At 35.0% G+C, this 22,611-nt stretch overlaps 1 protein-coding gene across 1 annotated transcript in view; it reads left to right on the top strand.

Moving 5' to 3' along the window:
• The window catches only part of CUNH8orf34 (chromosome unknown C8orf34 homolog), a 326,713-nt gene that overhangs the window by 246,081 nt on the left and 58,021 nt on the right, over window positions 1-22,611 (top strand). Inside the window, 2 exon segments of the mRNA XM_090284894.1 lie at window positions 398-483; window positions 8,101-8,177. Coding sequence (XP_090141020.1) covers window positions 398-483; window positions 8,101-8,177 — 163 coding nt within the window.

Here is a 22,611-nt window from a genome sequence, read left to right as displayed (position 1 = left end):
GAGAACTGTGTTTGGTAAGGCTCCATGTAGAATGGAAATCTTTTCATGCCTCTGGACCCAGAAAACAGGTGAACATGCTGTGTTAGGTTCTTTTCTTCTTCCACTCACTTCACTGTAGCTGTAGTGAAACATTTTCTTATAAACCTTCCTCCAGTCAGGCTAAGAAGAAAAGAAGCTTTACCTAGACTAACTTTCTCTGGTATACAAGATAAAAAAGTTGAAAGACTTTTCAAAGTTGGAAAAGCAAAAGCACTATATTACTAAGGCTTTGGTACACTTTTATTTCTACTTTGAAAGCAAGCATGTCTGAGTTTAGAGCCTAGAAGTGAATAGTCACATCCCTTACAGTATATAGTTTGCATTTCTAATTATTTCTAATTATATTTTAATTATTTAGACTTCAAGGAGACAACCTGGCAGAAAGAACAGAAGAGACATCACAAATACTTCATTCTCCACATGAAATGATCCCAGATTCTTTGAGTAAGTTTGAAATCCAATGATATCTACATAGCTGCCTGTCATATGTCTACAGATCCTTCAGGCTCCGTATCAGGAGGTTTAGAGAAAATGAGTCTGGATTCTGTGGAGCAGCCTCTTATGTCTGTGCCCGTTTAAGACACAATCGGGTCAACTCTATGTTGGCTACTCCCCAAATTTCGTCACTAATTTCAGCTTGTTTTTGGAATTTTATATTCCTACTCCCATTTTCACGTCATAGATCTCTCACTCTTCCCAGGCAGAAGTGTCCATATTATACTTGATTTCACTTCCTCCCTCATCTTTATATTCTCAGATCATGTCAATGTCACTTCAGAATTTCCTTTCCAAGCCAGCCTCCTCTTCATTTTCCCTGATGCTGCTTGGTCTGCATGTTTGTCCTCTCTCTGTGTCTAGTGTAATAGCCCTAAAAATAGTCTCTTTGTACTTACTGTCTCACTCCTATTTAGCTCATTATCTTTCTGAAAACAAAACTTCTTCCTTCACCCACCTCCCCCATTTTTTACAGGAAAAAATTCAAAGTGCTTAACTTTGCATACTAAGTTCATGGCAGGGCACTTTAAAATGTTTGCTGAATAAATAATTAAGTACATGTCAATACCACTACAATGGCATCAAAGGTCCATCATCACTGCTTCATCATTCAGTGCTCTTGCAGGAATCAGTCAGATATCCAGCTTGGATAATTAAAAGAGAAACTATAAAAAAAATTTTAAACATCTAGATAGAGGAGGACATCTTAAACAGATTCTTAACTATCAGAGAAAAAAGTTTAAGAAGTCACCATAGAAAGTTAAGAACTTTCAAAGGATGCTATAAAAAGTGAATAGATGAGACACAAAATAAGAAAATATATTTGTCACTGATCAAATGTTCATATCCAGAATACATAAAGAACATCTACAATTTAATGAAGAAAAATTAACAAACCAATAGAAAAATAAGCAACAGGTATGAGTTAACATTTCACAGAAGAAACACTATGGTCAATGAGCATTTAAAAGATGCTTAACTATTCTGTAATCAAGGAAAAGCAAATTAAGACCACAGAGAGATGCTGTGTCACAGCCTTTTGTTTGTCATTAATTAAGAAATTTGGCAGAACCAAGTGCTGGTGAAGACATATGTGAAAGGAAAGCTATGCATTATGTGTGGGAAATGAACAATTTTGGTAATTTTCCATTATCTTAAAATCTTGAGCATTTATGTAACTTAAACCCAGACACGTTGTGTTAGGAAAGTATCTTAGAGAAACAAGTCATGAACCATGACATGTGAACAGCCTTCTTGTATACTCCAGGAAAGGAAAACGGATACACTGTAGAATTGTTACATTGCAGGAAACTGAATGTATTTCAACTACATATAAGATGGATATAATCAATGGACTGCTAATAAATATTAACAACTATTTCTTTGAAAAGAGAGAGTTCTGATTTGTAGAGACATGTGGTTTCCATGAATGTAAACACTTCTCCAAAGTTGAATTCAAGCAACCATTCCAAATGGCAGTTGGGGCTCCCAATTCGTGTGAGCAGGTTGCAGCTCACAACAGAGTAAATCTTAAAAGCTCAATATTGATTGGACAAAAGCAAGTCATAGAATGACATTCTCTTAGCTCAAAACTAGCAGATCTATGTAATATGTTCTTAAGAAGATATACATCAGTGATGAAACTATATTTAAAGAAGGAAATGAAAAACTGAAAATGGTGGTTATTGTCAATGGGTAGGGGAAGCAAAGAGGTGGGATAAGGAAGTTGCTCACAGATATATGAAGATTATTGGAACGTTCTAATTCTTAAGTTAGGTGGTGGATTGGGGTGTTTATTTTATCATGTTTTGTAATATAAATATACTTTATGTTATGTATAAATATAATTTGTATACGCTTTTTATATGTCAAATATTAGCTAACTAACATTTAAAAATAAAGCATGATGGGAACATAAACCAAAGCCAGTGTAGCACAATATAAAGAAATAATAATAGTTTACATGTACTCAAGTATCTCTTAATACTAATGACACGAAACACTCTATAGACCTTTAACACTGATAGCAGAAGTTAGGCAATGTGTCAGCAACAAAATGAGACCCCAGGCTGGCCACTTGTTGACACAAGACAGATACTTTTTACTACTAGCCCATTATTTTTTAAAAATTCTCTCAAATTCACCCTAATCTACCAATCTACAAATCTGTATCTTCAGCAATCATATTCATAATAACTGAGAATTATAGGGATTTAAATTATTTGGAAAATTAAACAATGCATTAGTAATATCTTTATTATATTTACTTGCATCCACTGGGGAAAAGATGCATTCATTAAGTTTAAGGTCCTTTCTTAAACTGCTTATATTCTGCATTCTTCACATTTAAATATCAGTAGAATTAATTAACAAATGTGAAAAATATGAGTTTCTAATTCAATACATTCTCTTCCACTTAAGTTAGTAAAATAACTAGATCCAATTATTCAATATTATTGCTCTTACTCTGAAGTGCTAATGTGATATTTATGTCAGCTGTGTATCCACATTGAATTAGGCTCAATAAATATTTTTATGAATAGGTATAATTTTGTGCATAAAAAGCCTATTGTGAAATAAATAGCAAAAGTCAAACCAATGACAGGAGAAACGTGATTAAACTAAAGAATGTAATGAATTATATAGATTTCTATGTTTCTAGCAGCATTCCCAATTACAAGACAGGCAAGTTCCTAGTTCAAGTGCTGCCAGAGATTTATATTTGGACAAAATTACTTTATTTTCCTGTGCTTCAGTTTCTTCTCTATAATGAAGAGACCAAATAAACTTTAATATTTGACCAATTTAGAGACTAATTTTCCCCTCAATATGATTTCTTAAAAATTCAAAGAATTCACTGCTTGTATTTTAAAAATCATATAGACTTATAAAAGAGTAAGTAAAGAGGACAAAATAGTTAATATATATGCACCTACCAATTATAGTTAATCAATAATATACTAAAATTATTTTTTAAATAGAGCTCCAAGTATGAAACTAAGATTTTTGTCTTTATAATATCTAGTGTCTCTACTAGCATGTGAGTTAATATTCTATAGATTTGAACTATTTAGCAGAGTCCTTTCAACTAACAACTTTAAATATGGTTAGATATGTAAATTTAAAAATGTTCTGACTTCTGGCCAAGATGAAGGCATAGGTAGACACGCTTTGCCTCCTTGCACAACCTTAAGAAGGGTCACAATTAACCTCAAAATAAAAAACAACCAGAATTGCCAGAAAATCAAACTGCATGGAAGTCCAACAACTAAAGAATATTCATCCTGATGGGTAGGACAGGTGGAAACAAGGAGCTGAGGTAAAGAAGACATAGTGTGGTGGCAGCAAGAGTGTGGCTGCAAGGCAGGGGCAGTGGCTGGTGGAACAGGTGGTCCCACATCCACATGTGGCAGATAAAAGTAAGGAGGGACTCCTGGGAGTGATCCAAGCCCCAGGCCAGATCACAGAGCCCAGGGTTCCAGCTCCAGGGAAAAAATCTCATAGCTTCTGGCTGTGAAAACAATGGGGGTTGGGGTGGAAGAAGAAACTTCCCATCTCTCAGGAGAGTTTATTTAGAGGCCCCCACAGTCCTATAACATATGTAAGACCACTCATTCTGGAAACCACCACCAGGAGAGCAGCTAGAGAGGTGCCAGTCACATGCAGAAAGTGGGTGAAGTGACTAGAAAAGGGACAAGTGCTGAGCAAATAGCATTGTTCCCTTTCTGACCCATCCCCAATAAACAGTGCCACAAAGCATTGAAATGGCTCACCCCACACCAACGAATCCCTAAGGCTCCACCCCTTACTATGTTAACAGATGCACCCAGACAGGGAATCAAAGCAGCTCTACCTAATACACAGAAACAAACACAGGGAGGCTTCCAAATTGACACAGCAAAGAAACATGGCCCAAATGAAAGAACAGAACAAAACCCTAGAAAAAGAACTAAATTAAACAGAGATAGCCAACCTAACATATTAAGAATTCAAAACACTGTTGATAAGGACCTCAGAGAACTCACTGAGTATGGAAAATGCATAAGGGAAGAAATGAAGGCTACACTAAGTGAAATTTTTAAAAATCCACAAGGAAACAACCGTGAAGGGAAAGAAGCTGGGTTAAATCAATGAATTGGAACATAAAGAAGAAATAAACAGTCAATCAGTAAAGAATGAAGATACATGACTTCAAAAAAAAAAAGAGAGAGAGAGAATAAGAAGACTTTGGGAGATCTCCAAGTGCCAACATCCGAATCATAGGGGTGCCAGAAGGAGAAGAGGAAGAAAAAGAAACTGAAAAATTATTTGAAAATATAATGAAAGAAAACTTCCCTAATTTGGTGAAATAAATAAACATCCAAGTTTAGGAAGCACAAAGTCCCAAACAAGCTAGACTCTAAGAGAACCACTTCAAGACACATCATAATTAAAATACCAAAGGCTATAGATAAAGAGAGAATCTTAAAAGCAGCAAGAGAAAACCTGAAAGTTACCTACAAGGAGTTCCCATAAGACAATCAGCTGATTGCTCAAAAGAAACTTTGCAGGCAAGAAGGGACTGACAAGAAGTTTTCAAAGTAATGAAAAACAAGGACCTACAACCTAGATTACTCTATCCAGCAAAGTTATTTAGAATGGAGGGGCAGATAAACTGCTTCCCAGACATGGTAAAGCTAAAGAAGTTCATCACCACCAAGCCATTACAGTATTCCCTCACTTATTATGGGTATTACTTTCTAGACCCTCCCCCCCGCGATAGGTGAAAATCCACGAAGTAGGAACCTTACATTTATTTTAGTATTTATATATATGTTAAGGCTTTATAAACCCTTCCCACACACTTATAAACTGTTCCCAGTCCCTTATTAACCTTTCCCACTCCCTTATTAACTTTTCCACACTTTTATAAACACTACTTATGTTCTTAAACATATTCTGCACCCTTAAAACTACGTAACTTTAACAACATACGTATACAGTACCACAAAATCCCACGATATAGCAAAAAATCCACGATAAATAATTAAATAGAATATTTTTTAAAATCCCGCGATACAGTGAGGCCATGATAAGTGAACTGTGATATAGAGAGGGACTACTGTGTTATATGAAGTGTTAAAGAAACTTACTTTAAAAAAAAGATCAAAACTTTTAACTGTAAAATGACAAACTCACAACTATCAACAACTGAATCTAAAAAAACAAGAACAAAAACAAATTAAGCAAACAACTAGAACAGGAGCAGAATCATAGGTATGGAGATCACTTGGAGGATTGTTGGTGGATTGGGGGAAGGGTGAGAATGGGTGAAAAGGTACAGGGATTAAAAAGCATAATTAGTAAGTACAAAATAAAGGAATGTTAAGAATAGTAAAAGAAATGGAGAAGCCAAAGAATGTGTATGCACAACCCATGGACATGAACTAAGGAGGGTGGGATTGCTGGAGGGAAGTGGGGTTACCAGGCAGAGGGGGCAGAGGGAAAAAATTAGGACAACTGTAATAGCATAATCAATTAAATATTCTTAAAAAATGTTCTAGCAGGACCTCACAGTTGTCCTATACTACACTGAATAGAATTCATCATGTATTTGATTCCACTAGATATTGTACCAATAAACTGGAAAAATTCAGCCAAAACAGGAACAGAACAGAATGTAAAATTGAGTCATAAAAATTATTTTGTTCAACTTATTATTAAAGAACCTAGTAGCATGTCTGACATACAGTATTTGTTGAAAAATAAATATACAAATACACAAATAAATGGGTGAATGAATTGGTTAATCCATACATGAATTAAAAAATTTAATTGGAATGATTATACCTGTGTAAAACTATGAACTATTTACTGAGAATTTGAAAACTAAGTTATAATCTAATATTTTTAACCTTAAAAATATCAGCAAATCCACTAGAGGGTGGGTTTTCTTTTCCTATGTGTGAAATAATTTGCTGTGTAAAGCAGAACAGAACATTTTAGTATTATTTATTAAGTGAATATTCTACTCAAATAAGAATTTAAGCACAAATAAAAGGATAAAATACCAAAATTATACTAGTATTTACTAATAGTTCAGTAGACTATAATTTAGTCTTGGAGGATGTAAATTATTCTAATTTATACATTCTAATTTAAAAAGTATATTGTTACCCTTAACAACTGGGTTTTAGTTAGTAAGGGTTCAAGTATTCTTTGTAAGTGCATTAATATTTTGAACTTTATTTAACTATCATTATCTGTGTAGCTTTTGTCAACAAAAATTTGCTTCTTAATGTCTATGTTCTGTTTGGTAGGGTGTTAGGTAAAATTTTAAAATTTATTTACAACTTGAAAATGTAATGGTACCCCCCAAATTAGTTTTATAGTGGGAAGAAGTCCATGTCCTAAAATGAAATGTATATTTATGTCTATATAAACTAAGTGCTCTGGGATTCTTGAATGTAAAAATCTGAATTATTAGAGATACAGGGAGCTCCTTGATTCAAAAGCTATGATTATGGATTTATGCTAAACTTTCCACTGTCTTCCTGACCTTGGGTGGCCATTAAGGGCTTGAAGAATTTAATACTCTTAGTTTCTTCCCAGAGTGCACATTTTATGCAACAGAAAAGTCTATCTCTATATTTATGTGTATCTGAAGGAAAATTTTAGGGATTTATGTGGCTCTTTCTCATATTAATAATTAAAAGAACTCAATTTTAGAAGTCTCCAATGGTTTAAAATGTTTTTTATTTGAATAGAAATTATTAAAACACAGACTATTTCTAGATGCTCTATGTCACCATCCTTATTGCAGAACTTTTTATAACCCATATAAGTCCTTTTTGTTATAATTAATTTAACTCAGCAGACATATGGAAAGGATTGTCATCATTTTATTCACATGTTTGAAAGTCACTACTCATTTACTCCTTAATCTATTCAAGGTAAGTAATCACAACTTCTTGCTTGATGCATTAAAATAGAAAAGTGATTTAATAATATGCACTCTTCTCCAAATTTTCATAATTTCCCATCCTATTTAAAAGAAAGAATACAAATCTGGGCTGTTGTAAATAACACAGCTATGAATACAGGGGTGCATATATTCTTTTGAATTAGTGTTTTGGGATTCTTAAGATATAGCATAAACAAAATATTCAAAGGAAAAAATGAAAGAAAGAATACAAAATGGTACTTAACTTGTATGACTAGGAAAGAGAAAGAAGACAGTTGAGAAGTAAAACAAAGAAATATAAATTTACAAACCAGAAAAATGTCATCAAGTATAAGTTCCAACAATTAGCTGAATAATACGCTAAAAGAAACTTTGCTGCATTCCAGATAACAATAGCTCTTGCACATTCCTAACTTCATTGTATCCTTCTAAATTAGAAATTCTTAACGTTTTCATAGGTTTTCTTTAAGCTGAATATACATTTTATACTCTTATTTTAACTGCAAACACTGTGATTTTTCAACAACCAGTTCACTCACTTTAATATCCTACTCATAATAGGCTTATATATCAAAGTTAAGCAATATATGATTATAACTTATTCATTCATTTGGTAAAAATAGATTCTTTATCTGGGACTGAAGAAACATTAATGGAGGAGAGTGAAGAATTTGAGAGAGCATCTAAATTAACAGGACCTGTAAGTATATTCATTTACTTATATTTTATTCTCTAAAACTAATTTATTTCACTAACAGGAAAATCTAATAGAAATAGAAAGGAATAGGAAACAATATTTTTTAAGTTAAAGAATATTTTAAATGTATACTTAATGTTTTCCTCATAGTCATGCAGGTGCGTGTATCAGCATGTGGCCAGCTTGGTGACAGGTATACAGCAAGGTTATGCTGAACTCTTTCAGTAATTAGGAAAGATGTTTTGAAGGAGGTGGGAGAAATTCATTTGTTTGTGTACATGAATGTTCTGGAAGATCATGAGTTGCCCTCTTAAATTTCGATAAGTTTAACTATACCTATCTTGATAGAAAAACAAATGTTTTGCATATCCTGGAAGTTTACATATAACAAAAGCTAGGATTAAGATTTTCAACACAGAAGCCCTGGCCAGCGAGCTTATCTGGTTAGAGTGTTGTTCTGATAGGCCAAGGTTGTAGGTTCAATCCCTCATCAAGACATATACAAGAAACAACCAATGAATGCATAAATAAGTGGAATAACAGAGCAATGTTTCTTCCCCCTCCCTACACCAAATCAATAAATAAAAATTAAAAAAAATTTTAGTGCTATATAATGACAAAAGAATACATACAGAAATTCTAAGTATCAAGTTTATAAAAGATTCTGAGTTGTTATAAAAATGACTATGCAGTCTTGCATTATCCTAAACTTAATATTTAAACTAGGTTTATATACTACAATATTCTCTGTATTAGTTTGCTGGGACTGCCATAACAAATCACCACAGACTCGGTGGCTTAAACAACAGAAACTTATTGTCTCACAATTCCAGAGACACAAGTCTGAGATTCAAGTGTTAGCTGGCAGGTTTGGTTTTCTCTGAGGTCTCTGGGCTTGCAGATGGTCATCTCCACATTTTTATCCCTCTGACCATATCAGTGTCCCAATATCTTCTTCTTTTAAGACCATTAATCGTATTGGTTTAAGATGCATCCTAATGGTCTCATTTAATTTATTACCTCCTTAAAACCTTCTCTCCAAATACAGTTATATTCTGAAGAACTGGAGGTTAGGACATCAACATATGAATTTGTAGGGAAGGGACATAATTCAGCTCATAACTCTATGATGAGATTATAGTATTTGGAATATTACTTGGATCACGGGATTTGGTTAAGGGCACCACATTTTCCAATGAATTTCATAGTACAATTAATTTTAAAATTACTGATAAAATTAATGTATCTTGATTTATATATCACTTTCTCATTGAAGCTTTCCTGACCCTATTTAAAACTTTAAATTTCTTTTGTTTTCTATATAGTACTTATCACCTTCTAATATACTATGTAATATACTATGGTTTGTCTCCTCCCAGATATATAAGGTCTGTGAGGACAAGAATTATTGTGCATCTTTTCACTTTTGTATTCCTATAAAAATACCCACGCATAGTAGATACACAATATGTATGTATTGAATAAATGAAGTTATATCAATAATTTCTCATGAGATGAAAAATGTATTTTCTTTCACTATAAAATGGTAGAGCCTTAGAAATAGAAAGAACCATGGTGACCATCTAGTTCAGCCTTTCCTCTCTTACCTCACCATTTTGAGTTGCTTACCCACTTTGATCCCAGGTAGGGATATCCATTTTATACATAAGAAAGCAGAAAGTCAGAGAAGATTTAATAATAGGACCAAGGTCACAAAGCTAAAAGAGCAACAAGGTCAGGAGTAGAGCACTAGTCAATTTCCCTTCTACTACACATCCCTGATATTCCTGGTGTTTTCCTGTTTATTTTAGAAGGAGTTTATTCCTGTTTCTTAGAAATGTTCTTTTTTAAATTATATTTTATTTACTATGCTATTGTCCTGATTTCCCCCTTTCCCACCTCTCCACCTAGCACCCCCACTCCATCAGGACATCCCACACCATTTTTTATGTCCATGGGTCATGCATATAAGTTCTTTGCTAACTTAATTTCCTATACTGTACTTTACATCCCCATGGCTATTCTGTACCTACCTATTTGTTCTCCTTAATCCCCCTACACCCCGTTCCCTTCTATCAATCTTTAAAACACTCTCCTTATCCATGATGCTGTCTCTGTTCTTGTTTACTCTGTTTTTAGATTCAATTGTTGATAGATATGTATTTTTGCCATTGTATTGTTCATAGTTTTGATCTTTTTCTTAAAGAAGTCCCTTTAATATTTCATATAATAACAGTTTAGTGATGGTGAACTCCTTTAATTTTTTTCCTTGTCTAGGAAGTTCTTTATCTGCCCTTTGATTCTAAATGATAGCTTTGCTGGGTAGAGCATTATTGGCTATAGGTCCCTGCTTTTCATGACTTTGAATATTTCTTGCCAATCCCTTTCAGCCTACAAAGTTTCTTATGAGAAATCAGCTGACAGTCCTATAGTAAATCCCCTGTAAGTCACTAACTTTTCTCTTGCTGCTTTTAAGATTTTCTCTTTATCTTTAACCTTTGGCATTTTAATTATGATGCATCTTGGACTGGCCTCTTGGGTTCAACTTGTTTGGGAATCTCTGTGCTTCCTGCACTTGCCTGTCTATTTCCTTCACCAAATTAGGGAAGTTTTATTTGATTATTTTTCAAATAGATTTCCAATTTTTTGCTCTTTCTCTTCTCCTTCTGGCCCCCCAATGATGCAAATATTGAACCTTTTGAAGTTGTCCCAGAGGATGCTTATACTATCCTTATTTTTTTTGGATTCTTTTTTCTTCTTGTTGTTCTGATTGGTTGTTTTTTGATTCATTATGTTCTATATCATTGAATTTATTCTCAGCTTCATCCACTCTACTGTCATTTCCCTGTAAATTGTTCTTTATTTCAATTAGTGTGTTCTCATTTCTGGCTGGGTCTTTTTTATGCTATTGAGGTCCTCACTAATTTCCGTGAGCATCCTTATAATCAGTGTTATGAACTCTGTGTCTGATAGATTGCTTATCTCCATTTTGTTTAACTCTTTGTCTGGAGTTTTGATCTTTTCTTTCATTTGGCCCATGTTTCTTTGTCTCCTCATTTTAGCAGCCTCTCTGTGTTTGTTTCTATGTGTTAGGTAGAGCTTCTTTGACTCTGTGTCTTGGTATTGTGGCCTAATATAGTAGGTGTTTTCTATGATCCAGTGTCACAGCCTCCGCTTTCACCCACACTGGGTACTCAAGGTGTACCCTTTGTGTGGGCTGCTCTTGTAGTTGAGCCTTTGTTGCTGTTGGGTCAATGGGAGGGATTTACCAAGGCCAGTCATCTACAAGGGCTGTCTGTGATGACTGACCACCAACCTCTGCCCTTCATAGAGTATTAGCTGTGCAGGGGCAGGGTGATGGTGCTCTAACATGGTCTGTAGCTGTGCACTGGGTGTGCTGGCCCCGGGGTTTCCCAGGTGGTGCAGGCCAAGGTCAGCCCCCACTGGTGTTTTGCCCAGGGCACCCTACCTGACTTATAAAGCAATCCAAGATGGCATCTACTTGTGCTGGGCTTGGAGATTCCCAGGTGAAGCCAAGCTGTGAATCTAAGCTGACTGCTGCTAGTGCTGGGCCTTGAGCTCACTAATGCCAGCTGTTGTGTGTTTGATAGTGCTTAGGAAGTTGTGAAGCATGAGCCAAGACCAGTCATTCACATGGAAGAGCAGCTTATGTGGGCCTTTAAATTGGGTGGATTCTCCGGGGATTTCCAAGATGGGTCAAACAGTGTTAGCCAGTTTGATGGAGTCACAGATATGGCACCAGCTTTCCAACTTTGTGGGAGGAGAGTTTAGAAAAGGAAAAGGAAAAGGAAAAATGGTCTCTGCTTGCCTTGATGCCAGACACTTCAGTTTCTCCCTGTATACCACTGGTGCCTTTCAAGCTGCTACCCTGGTGCTAGAGCTCAGATGGAGTGAGTCTGAGTAGGTGGGTCCATGTGTGGGTTCTTTAAGTGGAACTCTTGGGGCTCCAGCAGTTTCTTACACCAACTCAATCCCTGCTGGGTTTTGCAGCCAGAAGTTGTGGGGACTTCTTGGTGCTGGAGCCCTGGGCTGGGGGTCCTGGTGTGGGTCTGAGACTCCTTGCTCCTGAGATATCCCTTCCTAGTTTTTATTCACCACACATTCCACATCTACACCCCTCCTACCAGTCTGGATGGATGTGGTTTTTTTAATTCCCTGGTTGTCATGTTCCTTTCAACTTGACTTCTTATGGTTCTGGGTGATGGTTGTTCTATATTTTAGTTGTAATTTTGATGTGGTTGTGCAAATAGGTGAGCCATGTGTGCCTATGCCACCTCTTGACCAGAGTTAGGCATTTTTTTATATTCCTCACAACCACTTGTAATCATTGTCTTAGTTCTATTCCTCGAGTAATAACCTGAGTCCAAGTCCTTCTTTCTCTTAACTGATATCCACATATTAGAAGCAGCTAGCATGCCCTTATTTGAGACTTTTCTTTTTTAATCAAAACACAATCTGTTCTTTTAACCAATTCTTGTATTGTGTAGTTTGAAAAGATTTCAGCACCTTTGATTCTTTCCCCGAACATATTTTTGTTTGCCAAGTCTCCTATAAAGTGGGGGTTGTGCCACAACCAATCCCAGGGTTCCAAATAATGTTTCCACATCAGAGACTATAATGAGGTATGTACTTGATGCAAATATTATCTTTAGAGTGTGACCTGGGGTTGTATTAATATTTTTTAAAGGAACTTTCTGAAATTTATAAACTTCAGTATGTCTTTATAATCTCATGATGATAAAAACATATCTTGGTTCAGGCTGTGATAATCTTTCATTCATTGCTTTTTGCAAATATTTCTTTTATCATCTATAAATTCCACCAAAGCCTCCACATCTCCCTCATATCTAAAAGGATAGACTTATATACATTTTTATAAGTCACTTTTTAAGTCCAGATATATTCTGTTCATAGAACTTGGCTTACTTAATCGTACCTAACAACCCGAACAGAGGAAAAAATAAATTAGCTTTTCTTGGTCAAATTTCTCTTGAATAATTATGAACTGGCTCATAAGATTTTTGCTTTCTTTTTATAGTTTTCATATAGTGCTCTTCTATGCATAAATTTGTTCTAAGTTAATTTTACTCATTTTCATTTATCAATGATTAGATTTTGAATTCTTGAAAATTCTATAATTTTATTTAATTGCAAAGTAACTATTTAATTCTTTTTAGAAAATATGTGGAATATAAACAATACATTTATAAATTAATATTAGGATCCTGGATGTAATATCTAGGTGGCAGCTGTTTTTATTACAAAGAAACCATGGATTTTTTAAAGTATGTCACATTGATGATATTTTACACAAAAAACACATCTTTATTGTTTCTTAGAATTGTATTTTTGGTAACTCAAGAAAAAAAAATTTTTCTTTATCTAAATAAAAATGGAGAATTGGGACAAAACAGAACTTTTTTCTTTATTACCATAGGAAATACAAAATATTTCCAAGGAAACTTGGGTTGTATGCTGCAAAAATATCAACATGTCACAAATGTTGAAAACCATTTAGAGTAATTTCTTTACATGCTGTCTCTATTTACTGACCTTCCATGTTGGGTATTGGATATTAATAAATGGGTAGCAACTTACAGTCACAATGGCGGCATAGGTAAACACAGCTCACCTCCTCACACAACCACAGTAAAATTATAACTAAACTACAAAACAGTTATCATGCAGAATCTCCAGGAAATCAAGCTGTATGGAAATCCAACAACCAAGAAATTAAAGAAGTCACATTCATCCAGATGTGTAGGAGATGCAGAGGTGCAGAGATTCAGTGTTGCAGAATGGGTGGTACAACACCCATGTGTGGCAGATAAAAATTGGGAGGAGTACCTCAAGAGCAAGGAATCCCAATCCCATACTTGACCACCCAGCCTAGGGTCCTAGTGCCAGGAAGATAAGTCCCCATAACTCCTAGCTGTAAAAACCAGTGGGGGTTCAGGCAGTGGAAGAAACTGTGGGATTCTCAGGAGTCTCTTCTTAAAGGGCCCAAAACAGACTTAGGACTTATGCAGACTTATGCCTGCAGGGCTCCAGCACTGGGGCAGCAGCTGAAAGGAAACCAATGGCATACAGGGAGAAACTGCAATGTCAGGCATCACAGTGAGTATCAGGAGACAGCTTCCTCCTGGACAACACTTCAGAAGCCAGGCAGCAGCATTGTCCTCTTTCTGAGCCCTCCTCCACACAGAGCCACAAAACAGTGACCATATTGGAGATTCCATCGACCTGGTTCACATGGATTATCCCACCCTGGCGATTATCTAAGGCTCCATCCCATCCAATTTACAGGTGCACTTTTCTACAAAAGGCCATGCCACTAAGACAGGGAGTCAAAACAGCTCTGCCTAATACATAAAACAAACACAGGGAGGCTGCCAAAATGAGAAGACAAAGAAAAGTGGCCCAAATGAAAGAACAGAACAAAACTCCAGAAAAAGAACTAAACTAAATGGAGATTAGCTATCTATCAGATGCAGAGTTCAAAACATGGGATTATTAAAATGATCAAGAAACTCATTGGGTACTTCAACAGCATAAAAAGGACCCAGGCAAAAATGAAGTTTACACTAAGTGAAATAAAGAAAAATTTACAGGGAACCAACAGTGGATGAAGCTGAGAATCAAATCAATGTTTTGGAACATAAGGAAGAAAAAAACATGCAATCAAGACAGCAAGAAGGAAGAAGAATCCAAAAAAGAAAAAAAAAAAAAAGGATAGGCTAACAAACCTCTGATACAACTTCAGACATACCAGCATTTGAATCATAGGGGTGCGAGGAGAAAAGAAAAAGCAAGAAACTGAAAACTTATTGTAAAAAGTTATCAGAGAAAACTTCCCTAATTTGGTGAAGGAAATAAACATGCAAATCCAAGAAGCACAGAGAGTCCCAAACAAGTTAGACCCAAGGAGGACCACACCAAGACACATCATAATTAAAATGTCAAAGGTTAAAGATAAAGAGGGAATCTTAAAAGCAGCAAGAGAAAAGAAGCTAGTTATCTACAAAGAAATTTCCATAAGGCTGTTAGCTAATTTCTCAAAAGAAACTTTGCAGGCTAGAAGGGACTGGCAAGATGTATTCAAAGTGTTGAAAAGCAAGGATTTACAACTGATATTACTCTATCCAGCAAGGCTATCATTTAAAATGGAAGGGCAGATAAAGTGCTTCCCAGACAAGGTAAAGCTAAAGGAGTTCATTATCACTAAGCCATTATTATATGAAATGTTAAAGGAACTTATTTAAGGAAAAGAAAACCAAAACTATGAACATTAAATGGCAATAAATTCTCAACTATCAACAATTAAATCTAAAAAACAAATTAAACTTACAAGCAGCACAGAAGCAGAATCATATATTTGGAGATCATTTGGAAGGTTATCAGTTGGGATGGGAAAGGGGGAAAATGGGGGAAAAGGTGCAAAGATTAAGAAATACAAATTGGTAGGTACAGAATAGACAGGGGGATATTAAGAACAGTGTAAGGAATGGAGTTACCAAAGAACTTATATGCATGACCCATGGACATTAACTAAGTGGGGGAGGAGTGCTGAAGAGAATGGGAGGTAGCAGGTGGACAGGGGGAAGGGGGAAAAATTGGGACAACTCTAATAGCATAATCAATAAAATATATTGAAAACATAATAATATGTGGGTAGCAGAATCTTGGAAATTTTTCCACCAGTGGTTCACCAGTGTTTAAATAACTTTGTGAATATTTTGTGCATATTTGAGTGAATTAAAGGCAACATTTAGACCTAGATTTTTATCATTTCCTTAATAAGCAAGTCATTCTTTTGGAATTTTTTTTTCTCCTCCTCCTGTGTTCTGGAATGTCTCTTAACATATCCACAACTGTGAAGATTAAAGCTGGAGTTGTGAGGTAAATCTATTTTTTAAAAATGAACCAACCATAAGAAAATCATAGGAAGGAAATACCAAGCAACAGATATTGATCGTATCATTTTAGTTTATAAATATAGTACATAGTTTTTCTAGATCAATGATCCATAAAGAGTTATAGAAATATTTTAATTACACAATTCCCATGGCATTCTTAATCTTAAAATTCTATATTGCTTTCTAGTAAATAAACATACAAGCATAATGGGAAAATGAAAAGATGACTAAGAAAGATGTTTGACGTTCAATATTTGACTTTTTTCTTTTTCACTTGTAAACATGCTATTTATTTTATTTATTGAGCACTGACCAACCCATAATACACTGACTCATTTAAGACTTTATGTAACTGGTCATCATTAGTTAAAGTAGAAGAAAAATTAGAAGAAGGAATCCTTTAGGGAAAGTTTTTCTAAAATGCCCAGAGTTACTAAGAGTTATTTTTAGTACATTTGCCTTCTAAAAAGCTTTGTCTACTTGAGGAGATATATACAGCTTATTAGAGTGATAGTACTAATAATGGTAATGAAACCACATATTCGTATTGCACTTTTTAATTGTTAAGCATTTTCACATACTTAATATCGATTTTCTCTGAATTTTGTAATGCCTATACCATATTTTAGGCTTGACAATATTTCTGTAAAGTCAGTAGTACTCTAAGTTGGCAGTGAGTATGCCAGGTCAAAGAAATGGGGAAGAACTAAAACTCTTATTTTCCAGTGCCCCAATTCTCTTTCATAGGACTTGTCAGAGTTCATACCATTATTAAGGCACTGGAGCCACTGTTAAATTGGACATGTGATATAGAAATGATAAAAAGGATGACAATATCAGTAGCTTATATCAAAGATAGAATTATTCATTAGATTAATTAGGTAGTGAAAAAGAAGTTTGAGGGACTGGATCAAAGGACAGGTAGATTTTTATGAGAGGAAGGTATCAATAAGCTTGGAGCATGAAATACTCATCTTGCTTGGGTCCTTCACAATTGGAGAAATCTAGGAAACAAGGCGGGCATGACAAGAAGAGGATCTTAAAACTAGAAGAGTACTTAGGAAAAAATTGAAAGGGGAAATAATACAAGTCTCAGAAAAATTTCCTGTGGCAAACTTGATCCAGAAGTCAGACTTCAGTGATTCCAGAATAATCTTAATATAAATGTTTACTTAGCTGAATTAGCAGTAAACTTTAACTATTTTTAAGTTTGATTAATATTGTACTTTGCTGATTAGTACGTAAACAAGACATTTTGTTTATTGATGTTCTATGGGCAAGTGGACGGCCTTTTTTTCCTTCACTTTTTGCAAATGCTTTACTTCCACTCATAAGTAGTAAGGTTTCAGACCTAATGGTCTCATGTTGGAATTTCCCACACATACCACATTTTTCCAATAGCTCATGAATATAAACTTTAAAAAGTACAAGGTTGGGTTAGATGTAAATATAATACTCATTTGATAACAACTATAATTTGAAGCCATGAAGATAAAGAAACACTGATGTGCATATCCAGTAATACATGCAACTGATGCACAAATCCAGAAAAGCATTTTTATAGGAAGGATATTGTTTCTAAATTAATTTCTTGTGACTGAAAAGAATTAGGTGAATTACCTTCTGTAAATTTTTTAAAATTTTATTCAGCCAGTAAAGTATATAGGTCAGCAAAGTTTCACCTGTATTTCTTTTTCCCTTTCACATTGTTCGTTTACAGTAAAGTGGAATTTTTATTTAAAAAAATCCTGGGTGCTCTTAGGACTTATGCTCAAAAAAGGAATTTCACTAAAAATATCTCTGATAGCTGAGACTTAAGGAAAATTTTGCAGTCTTCTGAAATCATATGGCTTTTCATAATATGCAGGTTGCACAATGCCTTTTATTTCTCTATTCCAGAAATATGCATACTACTTTTAAACCAAATAACATGTCCCCTTGGAGATTTATTCTTTTTATTTCATTTCTTCTTTCTCAGATCTTTATCTCTTCTAAGTCATGATGAAAAAGACCTATGCATTTAAAAGATATAAAATTACAAAATTATCACTGAGATGTAACAAGCATAAAAAGAATTGTACCCATAGATTTCCCATATAAAATCAGGTATGAACTTTAATGGATCTTTAGACTATTTCTTTAACTATGAATTTTGATAACCCTATTTTCTACCTTGTTTCTTACTAATATTGTTTCTCCCTACGCATAACTGTCCCCTTATAAAAATTTTGACTGTTTCATCATCCTTACATTTAAATGTTTCCAATAAAACATCTTTAATATTCTTTTTCATACCCAAGTATAATTCAATGGTAAGTAAATTGTTGCACGTATCTCAGAGGTTTTATAATTCTATGAAAATTGTCTTAAATAGCTGGTCAGTGGAAGCAATGTTGAATGAATAGGTTAATGAACAAGTTGTATTCCTCTTGCATTGTACATCCATTGTGAAAAAATAGACAAACAGCTAACATTTATGGAATTAAGACAAAACATATTTTAACTAACACTCTTGTGAAGTAAAGAAAAAATAAATTAATGTTTGTTATCATCTCATCAAATACAAGTAATAAATTATGATGAATTTTGTCTCTTAAAAGTAGTATTGACAAATTACTGTCAGCTAATTGCAATGATGAATTTTCTGCTAGAGAAGAGCAATTAGTATACATTTTGCTCAGCCCCAAAGATTTTTACCATTTCTTTTTCCTTCTATTATGTGGGACTTTGCTTAATAATATTGAATGTGCTTAATTGTTATTGGACCAAACTAAACATGATTTTCCAGGGCCTTATACTAATGAACAATTTTTACATATAATTATTAGACTTATATATTTCTATTTTTATTAATTGTTTTTGCTTTGTCATCTGCTGTATTTCATTGGAGGTGCTTATTTTTATATTGTTTTGTTAGTATTCACTTTGCATCAAAAATAATGACTTGTTTTATTTCATATTTGTGGTAATTTTTTGCTTTTTAACATTTTTTATAGTTTTTTTATTATACTTAAACTATAATTTTTTTATTTCTTTAATTCCTTTTAGATATAACTTCCCCCCAATATTTGATATTTACCTAAATGTTCTTTACAATTTCCCATTAAATTCTTTAATTAATTTTGAGCTTATTTTAATGGTTATTGTGGAGCTAACTTATGTTCTCAATAAAATTTACTACTGCTATTCATTTTTGAGAACTTATCCCTTTCATATTAGTTTGATTTTTTCCTTTTTACCCTAATTTACTAGGAATGATAATGTCACAACAAATATTTTTTTAGTATTAATTTTGCCAGATAGTTTACAAACATTATCCTTTAATCTCTGCCAAAAGGTCTTAATTATTATGCAATATATAGATGGGGAGACTAAGATTTAGGGAGATGTGATAAGTTGCCTTGGGTCCCTCAATTATTAAGGCAAGGAGCCAAAATTGCACTCAACCCAGGTGGCCCAAATCCAGGGTTTGCTCACTTAGCCACTTTTCCATCTAGAGAGTGGAGAGTCAGCCTCCCTTGGCTTGTGTAATATTTTGGTTTTAGTATTGTAGCTTTACATGTTTTAATACAAAGTAGATAGAGCCCCCTCTTATTCCTTTGCAAAATCAAAATTTAGTCATTATACCATAATCAGCTGTTCTTTATCACAGCTCTGAAACATAACCTCTTGTGTAATTTTTTTTTAACTATAGATTTAGAGTTTGTGCTTTTGAGAGGCCAATATATTATTTGCCAGAATACAGGAACCTACTCATCAGTTTCTGCACTTCATTTAGTTTCCTTATAGTAACGTTTACAGTTTCCAAAACAGAACTTCATATTCATATGAATCCTATAAATTAAAGACAGAATTAATATCTTAATTTCCAGTTATTTTGTTTAGTATGTAGGAGTATTTTGATTTAGAATTAACACAAGCTTTTTGGGAAAAAAGGGAAGCTGAGTAATTTGTAAGTAAGTATCTATAATGTCACAACTATAAAATATTATTTGTATTTCTTAAGAATCATGAATCAGTTGCCTTTATTTTATTTAAATCTGAATTTCTAGAACTTATCATTTCCCTCTTAAGTTTTATTGATGCTTTTTAATGTTTATTAAGAAAGTACTTGCATTCCAATAGTAAGAAAGCAAGCAAGTTTTAAAAGATAATTTCTGGAATGATTCTTTAATCAAAGAAGAATTATAAAAGGTATGTTGCCAAAAGGAAATAAATTTCAAATGAGGTGAAGAAAAAGTAATCAAGAATTGACAAATATCTTTACTTCAAGACCACAAAAGTTGAGAAATATTTATGTAGAGTCTGTCATTCTAGAATGAAGGGACAAAAATATCCCAGCCTGCAGAACAGGACAATAAAATGAGAGGTAACAGTGTTCAGACCTTTGATGTGCGAGTCATTTACTATACCAGAAATGCTGTTTCTTTACCCTTGTCTCATCCTGCGGTTTCACCACCTAAGACCATGTCAGTGATCATCTTAAGGGAAATCAATAATGCAGTGGTGTGTTTGTCTCACTAGATGCATTTCTGGTGGGTCAGGGAGTCCTGACTCTAATTTTGCTTGCAGTCTTTTCCACCCCACATCTTTTCTTTTCATCTCTTTCTCTGGGCAATCCCCCAACCAGCAGCAGAAACTTCTTCCTAAAGAATATCATCACTATTTCTCTCAGGCAACCGATCTAGGAATCCGGGGATCATCCTAGACTCCTCTGTCTGTCTCAGCCCTGGATCAGATATGTCACACTCACAGTTTTAACGTCTCTGCACTGCTCTGTTTGAACTTACTTGTTCCCATGACTGTCCAACCCAGGAATTCTCATCTGGTGGATTATGCAGAACAACCCCCTCTAGGGGGTCTGCTTCAGGTTCACCACTATAGATCTGGATGATAAAAAGGGGAAACTGGTTGGAATGGCTACCAATTCTAGACTATTCCCCTGGAGAGCAGCTACCCTTTGAAGTGCTTCGGCTTTACCTACATTAACTTATTTAAAATTATATAATGGCTCAGTGGATTGAGCGTCGGCCTGCGAGCTAAGTGTCGCTGGTTCGATCTTCCAGTCAGGGCACATCAGAGAAGGAAAACTCTGACTCCAAAAAACCTCCGCTGCCTTGCAGCATACCTCTTCAGGGGAAAGGCTAAGGGAGTAAACCCCGACAGAAAATCCGGAGCCGGAGTCCCTAAGGCGGTTTGACGTTGTAGTCAACACCGGCAACTCCTGCGGCGCACCTGAAGCCAAGCTGTATTGACTCCGTCTTTCCCTTGGACCCTTCAGCTGCGAAGAGAGGGGGTGGTCTGCTGCATGGGCAACAGCAGACCCTCCGTATTACCCTGCCCAGGCTCTGTAGCTTCAGCTTCACTGGAGAGGACACTCCAGCGTCATCGTAAGATGTCGATTCAACACGGGAGGAGACAGATACCGTGTCACTCCCGAGTCGGACTGCACAACCATTCTCGGCGGTGCAGATAGACTCTTAAGAAGCTACACCATCGTCTCTCGAGACGGACGGCTGCCGACGACGACGACTCTGTGAGATGCTTGCTTATCTCTACTTTTAGATGAAGAAACTAAGGCTTAGAGAAGGTCAGTAACTACAGCTAGTGGTAAAAGTGCAATTGGAAGTGCCATACACTGAATGTTTGAGTCCTCTCAAATTCATATGTTGAAACCTGTTCCTCCAGCCCCCAATGTAATGGTGTTTGGAGATGGGGTCTTTGGGAGATTGGGTCATTAAGATGAGGCTCTCATTAATGGGAATAGTACCCTTATAAAAGAGACCCCAGAGAGTTTCATTGCCCTTTCTGCAATGTGAAGACTCAACAAGAAGGTAGTTTTCAGTGAATCAGGAAGTGGGCCCTTACCAGACAGCACACAAGAGTCTGTAGGTACCTTGACCTTGGACTTAGCATCCCCCAATACTGTGAGAAATAAAGTTCTGTTTTTTATATGTCACCCAATCTATGGTATTTTATTAAAGCATTCTGAACAGATTAAGACATAACCAAGGTCTGTCATACTTCAAGGCCACAGTCACCCACTCTGTGGCACTGCTGAGGTTTTAGTTATTACTTTTCCACCTGATTTTAGAGGCCAAGGAGCAGGCACCTGTGCTTCAAGGAGTAATACTCAAGCCCGACTTCCCTTCAACCAAGGCAGCTCCAGTGTTATTTGTATTATACATAAGGTTTGGGTGTAAGAGTTGACTTGAAAATCAGAACTGTCTTGCTGTAAACAAGCTTTGAAAATTATTGTTTAGATTATTCAGAAACTTTTAGTAGTCTATTTTCTTATAGATCACTAACATTAATATGTAGCTCTTCACTCCTTTCTGTGTCATGTGAAGGTTTTGTCTTTTTTATTAAACAGCTTTAGGGTTTAAGGATTCAGAGAATTTTAAATCTATTTCTTTACAAAGAAATTTATATTAGAAATTTTGATTACCTTTAAGGCCCTGGAAAATCGTGTTTAGTTTGGTCCAATAACAATTAAGCAC

This window comes from Furipterus horrens, unplaced genomic scaffold, assembly GCF_987537825.1.
Source record: "Furipterus horrens unplaced genomic scaffold, mFurHor1.1.pri manual_scaffold_7, whole genome shotgun sequence".
Classification (NCBI taxonomy): domain Eukaryota; kingdom Metazoa; phylum Chordata; class Mammalia; order Chiroptera; family Furipteridae; genus Furipterus; species Furipterus horrens.
This window is presented reverse-complemented; position numbering and strand designations above follow the sequence as displayed.